Source organism: Artemia sp. Qi Xiang Cuo, unplaced genomic scaffold (assembly GCF_049724085.1).
Source record: "Artemia sp. Qi Xiang Cuo unplaced genomic scaffold, ASM4972408v1 HiC_scaffold_26, whole genome shotgun sequence".
In the NCBI taxonomy this organism is placed as follows: domain Eukaryota; kingdom Metazoa; phylum Arthropoda; class Branchiopoda; order Anostraca; family Artemiidae; genus Artemia; species Artemia sp. Qi Xiang Cuo.
In genome coordinates, this window is record NW_028297435.1 from 76,959 (window position 1) to 99,852 (window position 22,894).

At 35.4% G+C, this 22,894-nt stretch overlaps 1 protein-coding gene across 1 annotated transcript in view; it reads right to left on the reverse strand.

The window, feature by feature from the left end:
* The window catches only part of LOC148938939 (mitochondrial uncoupling protein 4-like), an 88,389-nt gene that overhangs the window by 6,722 nt on the left and 58,773 nt on the right, over positions 1 to 22,894 (reverse strand). Inside the window, exons 2-3 of the mRNA XM_089107426.1 lie at positions 18,752 to 18,834; positions 5,533 to 5,720 (exon numbers count right to left, since the gene is read on the reverse strand). Coding sequence (XP_088963552.1) covers positions 5,533 to 5,720; positions 18,752 to 18,834 — 271 coding nt within the window. The remainder of the gene's footprint in view (positions 1 to 5,532; positions 5,721 to 18,751; positions 18,835 to 22,894) is intronic.

The following is a 22,894-nucleotide window of genomic DNA, read 5'->3' on the forward strand; positions in this document are numbered from 1 at the left end:
AACAAACACAAAAAAAAACTTAAAAACACAAAAAAAAATACACACACACAAAAACTTACACACACACACACACACACACAAAAACTTACAAGCACACACAAAAACTTAAAAAAACACAAAAACTTACACACACACACATAAACTTACACACATACAAAAACATACACACAAACAAAAACTTACAAACATACAAAAACTTAAACACACACAAAAAATTACACAAACACACACACAAAAACTTACACCCAAACAAAAATAAACACAAAAAAAAACATACACGCACAAACAAAAACTTAAACGCACACAAAAAACTTACACAAACACAAAAAAAACTTACACACACACAACAAAACATACACACACACAAACACAAACACACACACAAAATCTAACACGCACACAAAAAAAAAATCACACACACACAAAAACTTACAAACACACAGAAAAAACTTACACGCACACAAAAAACTTACACAGACAAAAAAAACTAACACACACACAAAAAAACCTAAACACACACACACACACAAAATCTTACACGCACACACATAAAAACTTACACACACATATAAACTAACAAACACATAAAAAAAAACACACAAACAAAAAATTAAACACACAAAAAAAAACTTACAAACCAAAATAAAATAAAAGACCCAAAAAAACTAAAAAAAAAACAAAAATTTATACAAAAACTTACACACACACACACAAAAACTTAAAAACACACATCAAAAAACTTACACAGACACACAAAAATTAACGCACACAAATAAAAACTTACACACACATGAAAAATTACACACACACACACAAAAACTTACACAAACAAAAAAAAAACTTACACACACACAAAAAAAAACTTTTTCTATAATTTTCTTACAAAGAAACTAGAGTTTACGGTCAAAAACTCTTATTACCTCAGATTTTAAAGAAATAATTTATTTTTTCGATCCAAAAATGGACAATATTCACATTTGAATCAGGGAATTGTATTTTCCATAATTTTCTTACAAAAAACTATAGTTTATGGCCAAAAACCCTTATTAACTCAGATTTTACAGAAATCGCTTTTTTTTTCGATCCTAAAAAGGACTTAAGTTTCACATTTGAACCAGAGAATTGTATTTTCCATAATTGTCTTACAAAAAACTAGAGTTTACGGTCAAAAACCCATATTAGCTCAGATTCTACAGAAATAGTTTATTTTTCGATCTAAAAAGGGACTTAAGTTTCACATTTGAACCATAAAATTGTATTTTCCATAATTTTCTAACAAAAAACAAGAGTTTACGGTCAAAAACCCTTATTAACTTTGATTTTACGGAAATAGTTTTATTTTTCGATCCATAAATGGACTTAAAAAAAATTGAATTAGAACCATCAGTCCTCATTTATATGAGTATCCAAAACTGGACTTAAGTTTCACATTTGAACCAGAGAATGGACCTAGGTTTCACATTTGAACTAAAGAATTGTATTTTCCATAAATTTCATACAGGAAACTAGAGTTTAGGGTCAAAAACCCTTATTAGCTCAGATTTTACAGAAATAGTTTATTTTTTCGATCCAAAAAGGGACTTAAGTTTCACATTGGAGCCAGAGAATTGTATTTTCCATAATTTTCTTACAAAAACTAGAGTTTACGGTCGAAAACCCTTATTAGCTTAGATTTTACGGAAATAGTTTTATTTTTCGATCCATAAATGGACTTAAAAAAAATTGAATTAGAACCATCAGTCCTCATTAATATGAGTATCCAAAACTGGACTTAAGTTTCACATTTGAACCAGAGAATGGACCTAAGTTGCACATTTGAACAAGAGAATTGTATTTTCCATAATTTTCTTACAGGAAACTAGAGTTTATCGTCAAAAACCCTTATTAGCTCAGATTTTAAAGAAAAAATTTATTTTTTCGATCCAAAAATGGACTTAAGATTCACATTTGAATCAGAGAATTGTATTTTCCATAATTTTCTTACAAAAACTAGATTTTACGTAAAAAAAAACCTTATTAGCTCAGATTTTACAGAAATAGTTTATTTTTTTGATCCAAAAATGGACTTAAGATTTACATTTAAATCAGAGAATTGTATTTTCAATACATTTCTTACAACAAACTAGTCTATGGTCAAAAACCCTTATTAGCTCAGATTTTATAGAAATAATTTATTTTTTCGATCGAAAAATTGACTCAAGTTTTACATTTGAAACAGAGAATTGTATTTTCCATAATTTTCTTACAAAAAAAACTAGAGTTTACTGTCAAAAAACCCTTATTAGCTCATATTTTACGGAAAGAGTTTATTTTTCGATCAAAACATGGACTTAAGTTTCACATTTTAACGCTACGATCGTAATAAATGATACTTGTTATAAGAAAAAATGTAATTTGCCAAAAAAAAATAAAAAAAAAATAAAAAAAAGAGGGGGGGGGGGCCAAAATTGTGGAGGGAAGGGGGCACCCTTCGAATTGAGGGATAGGGGACCTATGGAGGGTTTAAGGCCCTGGTGGTTAGGGTCGTTGGTGCTTATGATACATGATGGTTCATACTCAAGTATACCTCACTACTTGATCTGTAAGGATTTCTATGGATTGTTCTGAATTTCTTTATTAAAATTCTTTTCTTGCCGTCTACATCTCTCTTAGTATCAACTTTTTAGTACACTATAATGTTAAACTCTATTTTAAATTGACAACACTGTTGAAAAACACCACTTGTGTATTATACAGAACACATCGAAGAAGTTAAGCTATCCATTATCAAAATTCTTTTCCTGTCATCTACATCTCTCTTAATGTAAACTTTCTAGTATAGTATAACGTTAGGCTCTATTTTAAACGGACAACACTGTTAAAACGCCACTTGTGTATTATACACAACACATCAAAGAAGTAAAGCTAACCATTATTTAAATTCTTTTCTTGCCATCTACATCTCTCTTAGTATCAACTTTCTAGTATACTATAACGTTAGACCATATTTTAAACTGACAACACTGTTCAAACACCACTTGTGTATTATACAGAGCACATCGAAGAAGTAAAGCTATCCATTATTAAAATTCTTTTCTTGCCATCTACATCTCTCATAGTATCAAGTTTTTAGTATACTATAATGTTAAACTCTATTTTAAATTGATAACACTGTTCAAACGCCATTGAGGTTACCTTAACTGCTAATCACTTTAACCCTTTTTTCTCTATCGTCAAGTACATGCTCTGGAAAGGTACCAGGGAACATAAGGCAATTCAGGAACCAGTGGGGAATCCCCGCTCGTAATTGCTAATCACTTTAACCCTTTTTCTCCATCGTCAAGTACATGCTCTGGAAAGGTACCAAGGAACGTAATGCAATTCAGGAACCAGTGGGGAACCCCCGCTCGTAATTGCTAATCACTTTAACCCTTTTTCTCCATCGTCAAGTACATGCTCTGGAAAGGTACCAATGAACGTAAGGCAATTCAGGAACCAGCGGGGAATCCCCGCTCGTAATTGCTAATCTCTTTAACCCTTTTTCTCCATCGTCAAGTACATGCTCTGGAAAGGTACCAAGGAGCGTAATGCAATTCAGAAACCAGAGGGGAACCCCCGCTCATAATTGCTAATCACTTTAACCCTTTTTCTACATCGCCAAGTACATGCTCTGGAAAGGTACCAATGAAGGGCAAGCAAAACTCTCTCCCATCCCTCCAAAAATATTTTATTCAGAGATTTCTTGTTAAAAAATTATCCAATTACTAATTAGAATCAATCACACTCCTATTATTCAAACATTAAATAATATCGTTCATAGTGTCAAATTTGCGAATTCCTTATCCCTTTTTGCAAATGTCGATCAAACAATTCCGATTGTAAAAGCGTGTTTAATCACATTGCTTGGAAAGGTATCCATAAGTACATGCTCTGAAAAGGTGCCAAGGAACGTAATCTCCCCAAACACGTCAAACTGTTTCCATGTGCAATTGATATCAATAGCAATAACCAGTCTGGTAATCTGCCTTGGAAAGCTGCCAAGGAACATAAAGGCCGAGAATTCCATAGATACACCCTACTGCCATGGCAAAAAAGAAAAAACAAATACTTGCACACAAAATTCTAAGTTTCCTTAGCACATGATAATTTCTCACGCTTGACCTTATAAAAAGAAAACTATCAAAAGGAAGAAAAAAAGGTGTTGTGTCTTCTCACAACATAAAAATGAAGAGGTAAATTACTCTACATTAAATAGAATTAAACTATAATAGATATTAAACATGAATAGAATAGAATTAATTATAATAGAATAGAAACAATAGAATAGAATTAAACATGATAGTAACACCCACAACGATAAAAACACATAGTACACGGCAATAACAATTAAATAACATAATAATTATAAAAACAAATATAATAGGACACATAATAGATATTAGATGTTTTAGAAATTTAATGCTCTAAAGCCAAAAGGGCGATAGACACAAAAAAAACGTACACATATACAACATTATTTTCAGCAGTCACCCCCCCCCCCTTAGAAAAATCTCTCTCTATGTGTCATTCGCAATTTTATATAATTTGTAATCTTTCTTATTGTCCTATATTTATTGAAACCAACCACTCATTTGTCACCACCGCATAACCAAAAAAAAAAAAACAATTCATTCCTTAAATCCTGTAATTCGGGACAAAGGGCCATGAAGTGAAGCAGATCCTCACCATTTTCTCCACAGATAGGACATGAGTAAGGACCGTCCATTACCCTTGCCCTCCCTAAATATTTCCTCCTTTCTTCAAGTGCTAGAAAATTACCCATCCCTGTTATATATCACTTTCTTTTTTCACCATTTAAACCCGCTTAAAAATAAATATAATATCCCCAGACATCCTTCCATTGCCGGTAAACGCCGGGGCACGCTGAGGCTGCGACTTCACACTGCCTTTTCTGAATTTCCAGATCTCCAAGCAGACCCTTTACTAATTTTGCTACATTTCTTACTTCCAGTCCTATCCCCTTCCCTTCATTCCGAACTCCTGATAACCCGTACATATTTAAAATTAATTTCACCTGGGAAGCCCGTGAACTTTTCCTTTTATCCCGCAACGAATCCAGATACGCTGCGTATACTAACCTATTATTCGGTAAACCAATCACCTTTTCCCAGTATCCTATCATTCAAATCCGTCTTTTTACCCTAAAAGAAAACAATCCTAAATCGACATTTAACACCCAACTATTAAATTTCCCGCTTAGCCCTAAAAATCCTCTGAAATGTCCTAAATATATTCTCTCTGTTTTCCCCCTTTTTCAAACCCACAAACTTCCCCACCATAACTCAATACTAGGTCAACTTTCGCCTCAAAAATTATCTTCTGTAACTTAATATCTGCCGGTCTTAGCAGCGTAAAGGAGGCTCTTGAGTAACACCCATGTTACATCCATGTTAAACATGGATGTTACTCAAGAGCCCCCTTTATGGCTGGATGGCCTCCAAAAAAATTGAATTATCTCTAAATTTAAGAACTAAGTTCTAAAACCATACTTACCACAAAGGAAAGCTTCCATCTGATTTTTTCTGAAGAATGTTATCTCTCATGTATTCATATGTGGCCATACGAATTCCAGAATATACCAAATGCCGATATATAGCTGGAGACAACCCCTTCCAGAGATTTGTAAACCCTTCTTCTCGAATAATACCAAGCATTGTGGCGAACATCCCACGGTAGGGGGTCTAAAAGGAAACACAAATAATTAAGGCAATTCATGGTCGATTAAATTAGTTTAAAAAAAAAATAGAGCATCATTTTTTCATGAGCTCAGAACTCACAGAGGGACAGAATTTATAATTTATTTATGAGAAGCAAAAATTACAACATCAGGGCAAGACCGTATCCAGGGGGCGATACCGGGTTCGACCCCCCCCCCCCCTCCCAAAAAGTTGTTGTCCGACTCGTAAATAAACTAAAGTACTCCCATACTATATTGTAGTTACTCTTGTCGCTAAAATCAAATTACGCATCAATTACGTATCATGCTACATTTACTCCCATGCTACCTGAAAATTTATTCCCATACAATATTATAGTTATTCTTCTCAGTGAAATCAAATTACGCATCAATTATGCATCATGCTATATTTTCTCCCATGCAACATAAAAACTTACCCCCATGCTATATTGTAGGAACTCTTGTCTATGAAATCAAATTACACATCCTGTTACATTTACTCCCGTGCTACATGAAAATTTACTCCCATGCTATATTGAAGTTACTCTTGTCGATGAAATCAAATTAGGCACCAACTGCGCATCGTGTTACATTTATTCCCATGCTACATGAAAATTTACTCCCTTAATTTATTGTAGTTATTCTTGTCCGTAAAATTAAATTATGCATCAATTACGTATCATGCTACATCTTCTCCCATGCTATATGAAAATTTATTCCCATACAATATTGTAGTTACTCTTGTCGGTGAAATCAAATTACGCATCAATTATGAATCCTGCTACATTTACTCCCGATTTTACTCCCTTAATTTATTGTAGTTATTCTTGTCGATAAAATTAAATTATGCATCAATTACGTATCATGCTACATCTTCTCACATGCTATATGAAAATTTATTCCCATACAATATTGTAGTTACTCTTGTCGGTGAAATCAAATTAGGCACCAATTGCGCATCATGTTACATTTAATCCCATGCTACATGAAAATTTATTCCGATGCAATATTGTAGTTACTCTTGTGGGTGAAATGAAATTACGCATCAATTAAGCATCCTGCTACATTTACTCCCGATTTTACTCCCTAAATTTATTGTAGTTATTCTTGTCGATAAAATTAAATTATGCATCAATTACGTATCATGCTAAATCTACTCACATGCTACATGAAAATTTATTCCCATACAATATTGTAGTTACTCGTGTCGGTGAAATCAAATTAGGCAGGCTATATGTGCTACATTGCTACATTGCGCATCAAGTTACATTTAAACCCGATGCTACATGAAAATTTATTCCCATACAATATTGTAGTTACTCTTGTCGGTGAAATCAAATTACGCATCAATTACGCATCCTGCTACATTTACTCCCGATTTTACTCCCTTAATTTATTGTAGTTATTCTTGTCGATAAAATTAAATTATGCATCAATTACGTATCATGCTACATCTTATCACATGCTATATGAAAATTTATTCCCATACAATATTATAGTTACTCTTGTCGGTGAAATCAAATTACGCATCAATTATGAATCCTGCTACATTTACTCCCGATTTTACTCAATTAATTTATTGTAGTTATTCTTATCGATAAAATTAAACTATGCATCAATTACGTATCATGCTACATCTACTCACATGCTACATGAAAATTTATTCCCATACAATATTGTTAGTTACTCTTGTCGGTGAAATCAAATTAGGCACCAATTGCGCATCATGTTACACTTAATTGCATGTTACATGAAAATTTATTCCCATACAATATTGTAGTTACTCTTGTCGGTGAAATCAAATTACGCATCAATTATGCATCCTGCTACATTTACTCCCGATTTTACTCCCTTAATTTATTGTAGTTACTCTTGTCGGTGAAATCAAATTAGGCACGCTACATGTGCTACATTGCTACATTGCGCATCAAGTTATATTTAATCCCATGCTACATGAAAATTTATTCCCATGCAATATTGTAGTTACTCTTGTCGGTGAAATCAAATTACGCATCAATTATGAATCCTGCTACATTTACTCCCGATTTTACTCCCTTAATTTATTGTAGTTAATCTTGTCGATAAAATTATGCATCAATTACGTATCATGCTACATCTTCTCACATGCTATATGAAAATTTATTCCCATACAATATTGTAGTTACTCTTGTCGGTGAAATCAAATTACGCATCAATTACGCATCCTGCTAATTTTACTCCCGATTTTACTCCCTTAATTTATTGTAGTTATTCTTGTCGATAAAATTAAATTATGCATCAATTACGTATCATGCTACATTTACTCCCATGCTACATGAAAATTTATTCCCATACAATATTGTAGTTACCCTTGTCAGTGAAATCAAATTACGCATCAATTATGCATCCTGCTACATTTACTCCCGATTTTACTCCCTTAATTTATTGTAGTTATTCTTGTCGATAAAATTAAATTATGCATCAATTACGTATCATGCTACATCTAATCACATGCTACATGAAAATTTATTCCCATACAATATTGTAGTTACTCTTGTCAGTGAAATCAAATTACGTATCAACTACACATCCTGCTACTTTTACTCCCTTAATTAATTGTAGTTATTCTTGTCGATAAAATTAAATTATGCATCAATTACGCATCATGCTATATCTTCTCCCATGTTAGATGAAAATTTACGGGAAAATTTACTCCCTTAAATTATAGTAGTTACTCTTGTCGGCGAAATCAAATTACGCATCAATTACGCATCCTGCTACATTTACTCCCAAGCTAAATGAAAATTTAAGGGAAAATTTACTCCCTTAATTTATTGTAGTTATTCTTGTCGATAAAATTAAATTATGCATCAATTACGTATCATGCTAAATCTACTCACATGCTACATGAAAATTTATTCCCATACAATATTGTAGTTACTCTTGTCGGTGAAATCAAATTAGGCAGGCTATATGTGCTACATTGCTACATTGCGCATCAAGTTACATTTAAACCCATGCTACATGAAAATTTATTCCCATACAATATTGTAGTTACTCTTGTCGGTGAAATCAAATTACGCATCAATTATGAATCCTGCTACATTTACTCCCGATTTTACTCAATTAATTTATTGTAGTTATTCTTATCGATAAAATTAAACTATGCATCAATTACGTATCATGCTACATCTACTCACATGCTACATGAAAATTTATTCCCATACAATATTGTTAGTTACTCTTGTCGGTGAAATCAAATTAGGCACCAATTGCGCATCATGTTACACTTAATTGCATGTTACATGAAAATTTATTCCCATACAATATTGTAGTTACTCTTGTCGGTGAAATCAAATTACGCATCAATTATGCATCCTGCTACATTTACTCCCATGAAATTTTACGGAAAATTCCCTTAATTTATTGTAGTTACTCTTGTCGGTGAAATCAAATTACGCATGCTACATGTACGCATCATTGCTATATTTGCGCATCATGTTAGATTGAATCCCATGCTACAGGAAAATTTATTCCCATGCAATTATTGTAGTTACTCTTGTCGGCGAAATCAAATTACGCATCAATTACGCATCCTGCTACATTTACTCCCATGCTACGGGAAAATTTACTCCCTTAATTTATTATAGTTATTCTTGTCGATAAAATTAAATTATGCATCAATTACATATCATGCTACATCTACTCCCATGCTACATGAAAATTTATTCCCATACAATATTGTAGTTACTCTTGTCGGCGAAATCGGATTACGCATCAATTACGCATCATGCTATATTTTCTCCCATGCAACATGAAAATTTACGGGAAAATTTACTCCCTTAAATTATTGTAGTTACTCTTGTCGGCGAAATCAAATTACGCATCATTACGCATCATGCTATATTGTTACATTGCGCATGCAAGTTACATTGAAACCCATGCTACATGAAAATTTATTCCCATACAATATTGTAGTTACTCTTGTCGGCGAAATCAAATTACGCATCAATTACGCATCATGCTATATTTTCTCCCATGCAACATGAAAATTTACGGGAAAATTTACTCCCTTAAATTATTGTAGTTACTCTTGTCGGTGAAATCAAATTACGCATCAATTACGCATCATGCTACATTTACTCCCATGCTACATGAAAATTTACTCCCATGGTATATTGTAGTTACTCTTGTCGATAAAATCAAATTACGCATCAATTACGCATAATGCTACATTTACTCCCATGCTACATGAAAATTTACGGAAAAATTTACTCCCTTAAATTATTGTAGTTATTCTTGTCGATGAAATCAAATTTCGCATCAATTACGCATCATGCTACATTTACTCCCAGTCTACATGAAAATTTACTCCCATGGTATATTGTAGTTACTCTTGTCGATGAAATCAAATTACGCATCAATTACGCATAAGGCTACATTTACTCCCATGCTACATGAAAATTTACTCCCATGGTATATTGTAGTTACTCATGTCGATGAAATCAAATTACGCATCAATTACGCATAATGCTACATTTACTCCCAAGCTACATGAAAATTTACGGGAAAATTTACTCCCTTAAATTATTGTAGTTATTCTTGTTGATGAAATCAATTTACGCATCAATTACGCATCATGCTCCATTTACTCCCATGGTACATGAAAATTTACTCCCATGGTATATTGTAGTTACCCTTGTCAATAAAATCAAATTACGCATCATGCTACATTTACTCCCATGCTACATGAAAATTTACGGGAAAATTTACTCCCTTAAATTATTGTAGTTATTCTTGTCGATGAAATCAAATTACGCATCAAGCTACATTTACTCCCATGCTACATGAAAATTTACTCCAATGGTATATTGTGGTTACTCTTATCGATAAAATCAAATTACGCATCAACTACGCATAATGCTACATTTACTCCCATGCTACATGAAAATTTATACCCATACAATATTGTAGTTACTCTTGTCGGCGAAATCAGATTACGCATCAATTACGCATCATGCTATATTTTCTCCCATGCAACATGAAAATTTATGGGAAAATTTAACCCCTTAAATTATTGTAGTTACTCTTGTCGATGAAATCAAATTATGCATCAATTACGCATCATGCTATATTTACTCCCAAGCTACATGAAAATTTACTCCCATGGTATATTGTAGTTACTCTTGTCGATAAAATCAAATTACGCATCAATTACGCATAATGCTACATTTACTCCCATACTACATGAAAATTTTATTCCATACAATATTGTAGTTACTCTTGTCAGTGAAATCAAATTAAGCATCAATTACGCATCATGCTACATTTACTCCCATGCTACATGAAAATTTACGGAAAAATTTACTCCCTTAAATTATTGTAGTTATTCTTGTCGATGAAATCAAATTACGCATCAAACATTTACTCCCATGCTACATGAAAATTTACGGGAAAATTTACTCCCTTAAATTATTGTAGTTATTCCTGTCGACGAAATCGAATTACGCATCAATTACGCATCATGCTATGTTTTCTCCCATGCAATGAGAAAATTTACGGGAAAATTTACTCCCTTAGATTATTGTAGTTATTCTTGTCGATGAAATCAAATTATGCATCAATTACGCATCATGCAACATTTACTCCCATGTTACATGAAAATTTACTCCAGTGGTATATTGTGGTTACTCTTGTCGATAAAATCAAATTACGCATCAACTACGCATAATGCTACATTTACTCCCATGCTACATGAAAGTTTACGGGAAAATTTACTCCCTTAAATTATTGTAGTTATTCTTGTCGATGAAATCAAATTACGCATTAATTACGCATCATGCAACATTTACTCCAATGCTACATGAAAATTTACGGGAAAATTTACTCCCTCAAATTATTGTAGTTATTCTTGTCGATGAAATCAAATTACGCATCAATTACGCATCATGCTACATTTACTCCCAAGCTACATGAAAATTTACTCCAATGGTATATTTTGGCTACTCTTGTCGATAAAATCAAATTACGCATCAATTATGCATCATGCTACATTTACTCCCATGCTACATGAAAATTTACGGGAAAATTTACTCCCTTAAATTATTGTAGTTATTCTTGTCGATGAAATCAAATTACGCATCATGCTACATTTACTCCCATGCTACAAGAAAATTTACTCCCATGTTATATTGTAGTTACCCTTGTCGATAAAATCAAATTACGCATCATGCTACATCTACTCCCATGCTACATGAAAATTTAAAGAAAAATTTACTCCCTTAAATTATTGTAGTTATTCTTGTCGATGAAATCAAATTACGCATCAATTACGCATCATGCTACATTTACTCCCAAGCTACATGAAAATTTACTCCCATGGTATATTGTAGTTACTCTTGTCGATGAAATCAAATTACGCATCAATTACGCATAATGGTACATTTACTCCCATACTACATGAAAATTTATTCCCATACAATATTGTAGTTACTCTTGTCGGTGAAATCAAATTAAGCATCAATTACGCATCATGCTACATTTACTCCCATGCTACATGACAATTTACGGGGAAATTTACTCCCTTAAATTATTGTAGTTATTCTTGTCGATGAAATCAAATTATGCATCATGCAACATTTACTCCCATGCTACATGAAAATTTATGGGAAAATTTACTCCCTTAAATTATTGTAGTTATTCTTATCGATGAAATCAAATTAGGCATCAATTAAGCATCATGCAACATTTACTCCCATGCTACATGAAAATTTACGGGAAAATTTACTCCCTTAAATTATTGTAGTAGTGGAGGAAAAATACGGTTTGACCTCGGGGAAATTGCAACAGAATTTTTTTTCACACCAAAATGTTCAGAAAAATCAGCTTAATCACACAAAAAAATCCCCCTAAATCCGCCTTGTACAATTACCCAAACTCTTCCTTGAAAGGGGAAAATAAGGGGTGAAATCAGAATTTCTATTTGGACGTATTTTTGGGCTTAAGTGGTCGTTTTCTATCAAATCAAGCATGAAGAATCCGAATCCGACGTCAGAAATCACGTTTTTCGTACCCCAGTATCAATTTTTACCTTCACGAAACGGGGGGGGGGGGTAAAGTACGCAGATCATTATTTGCCGGATTCCTGCGGCTAAAGGATCATTTTATATCAAATAAAGTACCTTATTGCCAAAAATGAGGTCAAAAAGTAGTTTGTTTTTTTTACTGTTTACCTCATTTCCACCTTTAAGGGGCCTGTAATATGAGTGGTTGCCAAGTATAATATCTTGAAAAACCACTTTTTTAATCGAGATCAAAACTTCAGATCAATCAGTTATAAAAGAAAACGTTTAGAACTCAGGTAAATTAATCACAAGAACATTTTGATTTTAAAGCACAACCTAAAGCTAATTCTTCTTCCTGCTCGTATTCATTATCGTCCTCATCCTGTCTTGCTGTAGCGTTAGTACATAACACCCCTTTACATTCCCCTCAGGCAAAACTGCAGGGCAAACCGTTCCGACGGCAGCTGCATCTGAGTGACTCGCACCCGCTGGTGCACTGGCACCACACCATCTTCAGTAGGCTCTCCGGTGCTGGTGAAGCATCTGCCATAATGGGAAGATACATATTCCGTGATGAAGAGAGGTGCCAACCCGACTCTTCGGGCTTTAGCGAATTGGACGTGTCTTGCCACTTCATTATTTGAAAATAGCACTTGCAAAAGTGATACTTTGCGGCACCCAAAGTCGGTGGAAGCCGCTCTGCCTGAAAAAAAGCATTTGCACTTGCAACCCGCATTGTGAATGCTCGCACCCGGACATCCTTCAGGGTCTTCTCATTGCTTTTCCCTTTGCATATGCGGAGCAAAGCTTTCTCTCCAGCTTCGGCAATCTTCTGGTGGTTGGATCCTGGTGTCATGAAGATCTTGCAAGCATCCTTAAAAATCCCATCTTTAAGTGACAAGGAAATCACTGCTGGTTTCCCTACAACGTGAAGTCTAAATGTTGAATCGCAGCCAGACATTGCTTGGCAAACGAGTAGATTTTATGCTGCTTCAGTTCCTAGTTTGTTCTTGATCCTTTTTATGTCGTACACTCATCCATTATTTCCATGTGTGTCTGTCTGTATAAAGATATCACATGCATCAAGCTTGGCATGGTACAGCAGAAGGACTAACAGGTCGGTATCATTCCAAATCAAAGTGGTCGATGAAGTTTCAATGCAACTGACTGAAGTTTGTACAACTTAGACATCGGCATCATCTTGAGCATGTAGAACTTTGCATCCTGAGTTCGCCAGCCTTTCAGTTAGTATGTTGATGAACCGTTGTTTATTTGTTGGATTTTTCAAAAATTGCTCCTTACTTTTGACGATCTTCGTGTTAGGAGAGAATTCAATCGTTGCACACGACAAACCTTTGGTTCTCTTTAGCTGTGTGCAATTTTTCGTCGTCGGTGTATCAGTGTAAGAGTCAAAACTACCGCTGCCTGGCCGAAATGTCTTGTGACATAATCTACGTAAGATCTGGCCATCTCAGAATATGTGGATACGGCAGTCCACGGGATTTTATGGACTAACCAGCCACTGTCCAAAACTCTGTGGAAGGATGGCAATGTCATTCGACCCTTAAGTCCCTCAGTTTTTCTCAGTGCATTTGTTAGAGAGGCTTTGTGGGCTGTCCTCATCACCTCGAACGAACTAAAGAGCGATGGTGGAAAAGTACAGAGCTTGAACGATAGAACCTCATTCAAGTCAGAACCATTATTGCTAGCCACTGCAGCTAGACGTTGAAAGATTAGAGCAGGGTCGACCATTACCCTCTTGCTGTCTATCACCACAGATGACTTCTCAGCCATATCTACAGCTTTCTCTTACCTCCTGAAAACATATTTGCCAATGTCTTTCGCTTCCATATCCTTCAGAGTCGTGTATACCAGATTCTGTATTGTCTAAGTTCAAAGATGATGAAGCGCGGACACCAGTAACCACGTTCAACAGCTGTGAATCGTGCCAGAAGGGCTGTAGGGGCTAATTTTATCGAACTATCTTTTCGATGTCCGCCATGTCTCTAGCTCTCCTCGAAGATATCACTTCTGCGTGATTTTCAATAGTCAACTCCGCGAGGCCAGTCAGTTTCTGCATGCGTCCGTTAACTAGAACCAAAGTAGGCATAGCAGATGTCCAAAATGTCTGCTGTAATTCAGTCATGCCTCTACCTCTCGTCGGACCGCCACTCGTTTTCATACTTCTCATTAACGTCTGTTCGACCACCAAATCACGAGAAAGTGCTGCCCAGTAGTTGTCAGTTCTTCGGATGAACAGGTATTCCTGTAACGTTCTGTACTGCCCTGGATTGTCTTTCCTCAACTCAAACATCGACTGCACGAACAGCCAAGTAGACTTCGTGTAAAGATTGTGGCCGGAAGCGGAAAAGTAAGGAAGCATTTTAAACAACGACTGTAGATAAAGCTCAAGGTTGGCACTTTGTTCAGCTCTCAAGTTCTTTCTCAGAATTCCAAGTAGGTTCAAATACTGAAAGCAAAGACAGGCAGTTCTGAACTCGGATAATCGTTCTTTTGCACTTTGCACTATTTCATAGATAAGCTCTGCTGCTTCCGACACCTGCACTCCGTCGATGTCATCTCCTTCAAGGAGAGACTCGTACGCCGTTTTGCTCTGGTAGCATGTCATTGCCATCAAACGCTCTGTTACCGAGTTCTGATGATAAAAGGTTCGCATAAAGGGCTACCTCCAACAGACCATGGCCTTTCACTGCACGAGAGTCAGCTTTGCCTTGTAACATACTACGCCCAGTGTTAGGCGCATATACTTGACTTAGGATTTCCAAATGTCCCGGGTCCACCCTTAAGGAAGCCAATGGCTCCTAGGAAACTAATGCGTGTGTGAAATCCACCCAGGAGAACAATAGCATTTCTTAAAGCTCTTGTGGCAGGCTCTGCATCGACGATACACTTCGCCTTCCAGTAAAGCGGTTGGTCAAAGATAATGACTAGAGTTTTTTCCAGCTCGATTAGCGCGCTCGTTAGCATGCATAAGTGTAGAATAAACACAGGAGATATCGCTTGGGTTGTGGTTAATCCTTGGTAAAAAAAACGAATATTCGATGTTCCCGGATGAGGTAGCTTTTGGTGTATTGACCATATAAAGGCCGACCAGCTCATGTATGAGCTTTTGAAAAAGCCAGAGATGCGCCAGAGCGTTTCAACCTCCATTCATTGTCATAAGTGTCACCATTTTTTGTCAAGCAAACAAAAGTCCTTGGGACTTGGCGGGTTTTTGGTAAGTGTAGAATGGCATGGTGCCGATTGACTTCATCTCATTTCCACTTAGTTCTTTTCTTGGCACTGAAAGCTCCGTTGCCGGAAACTCAGGTGTAGACACTTCAATAAGACCCATTCCATGAAAAGTATTCAGGCCGTCGATAGTAGCAATATCATAATTGGCGTTGTCTCCTACATACTGAAAAAAAATGTGCTTTCTCTTTGGACTCTTCCAACAACGTTTGATATACTGCTCCACATATCTCAAATCTTTTTACCTCTGAGTAAGAAGAGCAGAAGCCGAGATTGTGCAGTTTGTCAATTAAAAATCACAGATCCCAGTTTATTTTTTTGTATTTTTTTTGCGTAAGTAAAAAAAAAAAAAAAAACGGCACAAACATTGTATATAGCCTCGAACACGCCAGTTTTCTATCAAGTACTATGGTAGATGTTTCCACTGACTATAAAGAATGACACTAAGGAATGGAGACCGGAAACTGAGGGGGAGTGGAAGGGGATTCTGGAACACTGGTTTGAAATTAAACTGTTAGAGACTCATATTCTAAGGTGCCCTTCCTAGCTTGATTGGAAATGGTGAATCAACTGATAAGTGATTAAAATAACTAGTTCATGTTGGTCAACTTTCACAGTCGTTTTATGTAATATTAGGTACTTGACCACGTAAAATCAAGTTTTTAGCTACATTTTGGAATTCGCCGCCAATGATTTCATAGGAAACGACCAAATAATCCAGCAGCCTCATAATTTCAAGTTTTACCCCGCCACCCTCCGCCCTTTATGGATGGAAATCAGCATTAGGGTACTCAAAAATTAAAATCTGAATTCATATTTGGATTCAGCATGCTTGATTTGATAGGAAACAACTATTCAAACTCCAAAATATTTATAACCCCAAAAATCGATGTCGCCCCACATTTTCCCCCCTCAAGGGCAAATTTGGAAAACTTGTGCAGGGGGATTCGGGGGGATTTTTTTTGTGTGATTCAGCTGATTTTTCTGAGCACTTTGGTGTAAAAAAAAATTCTGTTACAATTTCCCCGAGGTTTGACCATTTTTTTCCGAATCTTTCCTCCACTATAGCTATTCTTGTCGATGAAATCAAGTTATGCATCAATTACGCATCATGCTACATTTACTCCCATGCTACATGAAAATTTACGGGAAAATAAATCCCATGCTACACTGTATAGCATATTAATAGCATATTAGTAGCAATTGATATCGTTGTTTTGCGTTAGAATATTTGAGTTTTTAGTATATCCTGAATTTTCAAACTGAAAATGCACTAACAGCCAACAGTTTTTCTTTACTTGATTTTAAAGACACTAAGTACGAAACACTATTGGATTTAGGGTGCTTTAACTATTTAATTAATACCTAGGGCCTTCTTGAATCAAAAATGGTCTCTAAACGGAGCTAGAGCCTTATACATTGTTGTTACTTGCTTATTTATGGGAGCTGGGCCTTATATTTTAAAAGAGATGTGCGCCTTTTAACATAGATACATAATCTAAAAAAACTCAAATTGAATAATATGAAATTGGGGCCTTTTGACTTATGGGGCAGTTTAGTTACACTTCTCGATGAGATCAAATTACGCATCAAACACAACATCGATTATGCACTTCTTTGGTAATGCATCGAGTTGATCATTTCTCAACTTTTAATCATAAAATTTGAGACTGACCATTCCAAGTAGAGATTAAAGGCATAATTTTTGGAAACTAGAAAAAATTTAAGCTTGGAATAGGAATTTTCCTATCTGTAACAGAAACCTGGCAAAAGATACAAAGACATGGTATAAGCAAAAATGGTTGGGAACCAACTAGTGTTGACGCAGCAAACTATTAAAACCAGTTTTTTGTCAAATCAATTTTCCGGTGTTGTAAATACAAATTTAAAATCAAGAAAAAACCATGTCACACATAAATCTCGGCTTTTTATAGACAGGTTTGCCTATGGTTTGGCTTGAGCTTTACTCTCATTTGGGTTGTGATCAGGGGCGTAATTTGCCCCCCCTCCTTATCTGAGATTTAGCGTCTTCAAAAATCTTGTCAAAACTAAGATAGACCTACATAATTCAAGCATCTATAGAAACAGATCAGTTTCTTTAGTATAGCTTTGACTTTATGCTACTATATGGATTATTTTTCATTTGGTCATTTCACTTGGCTTGAGAGAATCGGCTCCAACTTTGCCCCCTCCTGGATTTTATCGAATTACGCACATAATTGTGACGGTATTTTTTTTAGAATAATGAGGAAATAGAGTAGACTAATGGCAAGGGCGTATTCAGAAAATTTTGTTCACGGGAGAAGGTATTTTTTGGGGGAGAAAGTAAAGAAAAAACTTTACAAAGTCTTACTTAGGCATCACAAATTTATTTATATGCATTCTTTTTACTGTTTAACGGGTCGGTCAAAAATTTCGGGAGGTTAGGGGTGTTTAAACCCGTTAACTCATTTCCCCCGATACGGCATTGATGAACTGCGTTTTTTTATGCTTTGTTTTTCCTTTTTCTTTTTTTACTGTGAGTTTTACCCATGTACGGTCCACTTTGGGTATGTTGGTAATTTTTTTTTTTTATGAAACCACTACCTTCAGAAATAAATGGAGTTGGAGAGGGTGTGCTTTTCTACGTAACTGACTCAAAATTACAGTCCAGATTTGAGTACAAACCATATTATTCAATAAAACAAGACCAAAACTGCTACACTATAAATCTAACTTAAAACAAGAAACTGATATTTACATGTTTTAAGCCAGATTCAGCGATCTTGGCCCTTTCCCCTTGAATTTGCAATCTGGTTTTTGTGAGGTCCAGAGGATACGTCACTGCAAAATACAGTTATTCAAATAGGTCAATACAAAAAGTAAATAAAACAGCTAAACTACAACGAAATCAAGGTGCTAAAAATAAATGCACATAATTTCCGCGTGAAATACAACCCACATGAAGAGCTGTCAATTGGAGGAGAGAGGTATGTACCTCCATTAAATTATTTTTGCCACCCCTCCCCCACCTTTAGAAAAATATATTTTTTGCATTTACACAAACAAAAATTTAAAATAAAATTCCGCCCGAGATCTTGGAAAAACATTCCTCCCCACCCCCATCCATAACCTACGTGTGCGTGAATTAACGTCACTGCCCACATGAATACCATTGAAATATTAGATGTCTAGAAATATCTAGTTAGAAATATCTAGAAAATATGTACTTAGAAATTTATATGTATAATCATATCTAGTTAGAAAACATGTAGCAAATCTCTTTAAATTAACTCCGTCAAAAAATGCCAAGAGAATATTTACTGATTTTGTTTGGAAGCAAACGTTTAAGTTAAACTTCATTGAGTTAAACTTCATTAAGTTAGACCTCCTTAAACTTCATTGAATTTCTGGTTTTCTGCTTTTTTTCTGTGTTGTGCTTGTAGCGATGATTATGTTCCGAAACAATTCCCGTAAAAATTTCGAGGAGAGGTGGGCAAGGAATTTTTATGATGTCTGTTTAATGAGAACATAAAGGAAATAGATTTTCCAATATCAAGGTGGCAATTGCTCCACCTCTTCTGCCCCCCAAGGCACCCCCGTTTACGCCACTGATTGTTTATTGTCCTTTTTTCAACAATTCTCAACTAATTTCTTAAACTTGACTCTAAAATATAAAAAACAGTGCACGCCAAATTCCAAAGATTTAATTCTAAATGGCTAGAACTGAAACTCGTCTATGAAATGATTGGAAAGTTTTCGTTATTCGTTGATAAAGTTAAAATAATAACTTTAAAAGTACACTGTTTTGACGTACAACATATACTTAAAACTGTAGGAGAGCAGACAAGTTGTATACCAAAGGTTACGCGGGAACCATAAACCTCAATGCGTTTACTTAATTTAATTTATTTAATTTAATTACTTAATTTAATTAATTAATTAATGATAATTTAAGCGTGAGTGAGATCATACCCCAACTCTTGTTTGTGGCGATTTTTGTTCATTTCAAGCTTAATTTGCATATTCAATTTAAGTTTCACTCTTTTTAAGATATATTTATTAATTTACATTAAAATCTATTGTATGTTTGTTTGCATTGATTATTTATTTAATTTCTCTTCGTTTTAAGTTTCATTTATACTTAAATAGGAAAACATTTTTTTTCGTTTTAAGCTTGATATTCAAATTCAATCTAAGCATTACTCGCTTTAAGATTTGTTTATTCATTTATATTATTACTTTTTGTATGTTTTTGCTATGATTGTTTATTTAATTTCTGTTCGTTTTAGATTTAATTTATTCTTTAATAGTAATTTCTGGTCGTTTTGAGTTTGAATTTTAAAAAGTATTTGTATCTGCTGAGCTTAAGTTTAAAATGACCTTTTACTTTTCTTTGAAAAACATATTTTCCGGAGTTTTTTTTTAATTCATTTTTGTTCGTTTTTGATCGCAAAAAATTTCAAGTTTTTAACAATTCCTTTAAAAAAAACTTTAAAAAAAATCAAATATTCATCAAAGTATCCAAACTGATATCAAAGTAACAATATCAAAGTGAAAAAATGGGTTTGTGTCAAACTCGGACTTTTTATTATCTGATGTTTGAACTATTTTTAACAAAATTGCTATCTCAAAATTTTTATCGGATATGTTTGGGGGAAAAGGGTGGGGGGGGACTAGATTAAGCTTCAGTCTCTTTTGACTCTTTAAAAGTGAACTAAAACTTTCTATTTTCAATCAAATGAGCCCTCTCTGAAGTTTATACGAGTATCCCTTCTATAAGAACCATATATATCGCCAGAGTATAACTTACAACGCCTACCCCCGGGCCCTGGGGGGGGGTGTCGACCCTGGAGTTTTAATATCTGATGGTTGAACTGTTTTTAAAAAAATGGTCACCGGAAATTTTTATCGGATGGGTTTATCCATCCGATACACCCAAGATCGTGGAGTATGGGAGGGGCTAGTTGCCCTCCGATCTTTTTTCACTCTGAGAAAATGAACTACAGCTTTTAATTTCCATTCAAATGAACCCTCTCTGAAGTTTATAGGAGCATACCATCCATGAGAACCATATATGCCCCCAGAGAAATACTTACAATGCCTGCCCCGTCCCTGAGGGGGGGGTGTATCGAAACAGGAGTATTTCTTATCTGACCTTTGAACTATTTGTAACGAAATGACCATAGTGTTTTTGTTATATGATCTTTGAACTATTTTTAACAAAATGGCTACCTCAAATTGGGGGGGGGGCAGTTACACTCTGATCCCTTTTGACTCTTAAAATGGTTCCTATTACGACGGATTTATCACCGAGTGAACCCCCTTTCAAGTTTATACTAAGATCCCTGGGGTGTAAAGTGTCTCTGGGAAAACAACAAATGGAATGTGGGGGGAGGCTGGGTGCCCTCCGATCACTTTTGATCCTTAAAAAGTAAATTGCAACTTTCAATTTCCAATCAAACGAGCCCTCTATGAAGTTTATACGAGTATCCTCTTCCATAACAACCATATATGCTCCCAGGGCATAATTTACAACGCCTACTCCCGGGCCCTGGGGGGCTGTGTCGACACCCGAGTTTTTTGTTATCATAACTTTGAACTATTTTTTAAAAAATGACTATATCAAAATTTTTATCTGATGCATTTAGGGCGTGGAGGAGGGGGGCTAGTTGCCCTCTGATCTCTTTTGACTCTTAAAAGTGAACAAGAACTTTCAATTTCCAATCAAATGAGCCCTCTCCGAAGTTTATACGAGCATCCCTTCCATAAGAACTATATATGTCCCTAGAGCATTACTCATAACGCCCGCCTCCGGGCCCTGGTGGGTTCCGTCGACACAGGAACTTTTGTTATCTGACCTTTGAACTATCTTTAATGAAATGGGTATTATAAAAATTTTATCGGATGGGCTTAGGGAAAAAAGGGTGTGTTGGGGGGGAGACTAGTTGCCCTCGGATATCTTTTGACTCTTAAAAATTGAACTAGAACTTTCAATTTCCAATCAAATGAGCCCCCTCTGAACTTTATCCAAGCATCCCGTTCATGATAACCATATAAACCCCCAGGACAAGACCTACAACGTCTCTATCCAGGGCTCTGGGGGGTATGTTTGTTATCTAATTTTTGAACAATTTCCAAAACACTGGCTATCTCAAAATTTGTAGCGGACGGGTTTGGGGAAAAAAGAACGTGGAAGGGGGCTAGTTTGACTATCTTGACTCTTAAAAAGTGAACTAGAACTTTCAATATCCGATCAAATGAGCCCTCTATGAAGTTTATACGAGCATCCCATTCATAAGAACCATACATGCCCTTAGGGCATAACTTAGTACGCCTTTCTCTGTGCCCTGGGGGGTCTATTGACACCGGATTTTTTCTTATCCGACCTTTGAACTATTTTTAACAAAATTTTCATCAGATGGGTTTTTAAAAAGAAAGCGTGGGGGGGGCAGATGCCCTCGGATCTCTTTTGACTATTAAAAAATGACCTCGAATTTTCAATATTCAATCAAATGAGCCCTCTCTGAAGTTTATACGAGCACCCCTTTCATACAAACAATATATGCCCCAGGGCATAGTTGCCCTCCAATCTCTTTGGACTCTAGAAAACTGAACTAGAACTGTCTATTTCGATTCAAATGAGGCATCTCTGAATTTTTACGAGCATCCCTTCAATAAGAACCATAAATACCTCCAAAGCATAACTTACAATACCTGCCCTTAGGCCTTGCGGGGCTTTGTTGAACCCTGAGTTTTCTTTATATGGCCTTTGAACTATTTAAAACAAATCTATCTCAAATTTCTTATCGGATGGGTTTGAGGAAAAAAGGGCGAAGAGGTGGGGGGAGCTAGGTGCCCTTCAATCTCTTTTGACTCTTAAAAGGTGAACTAGAACTTTCAA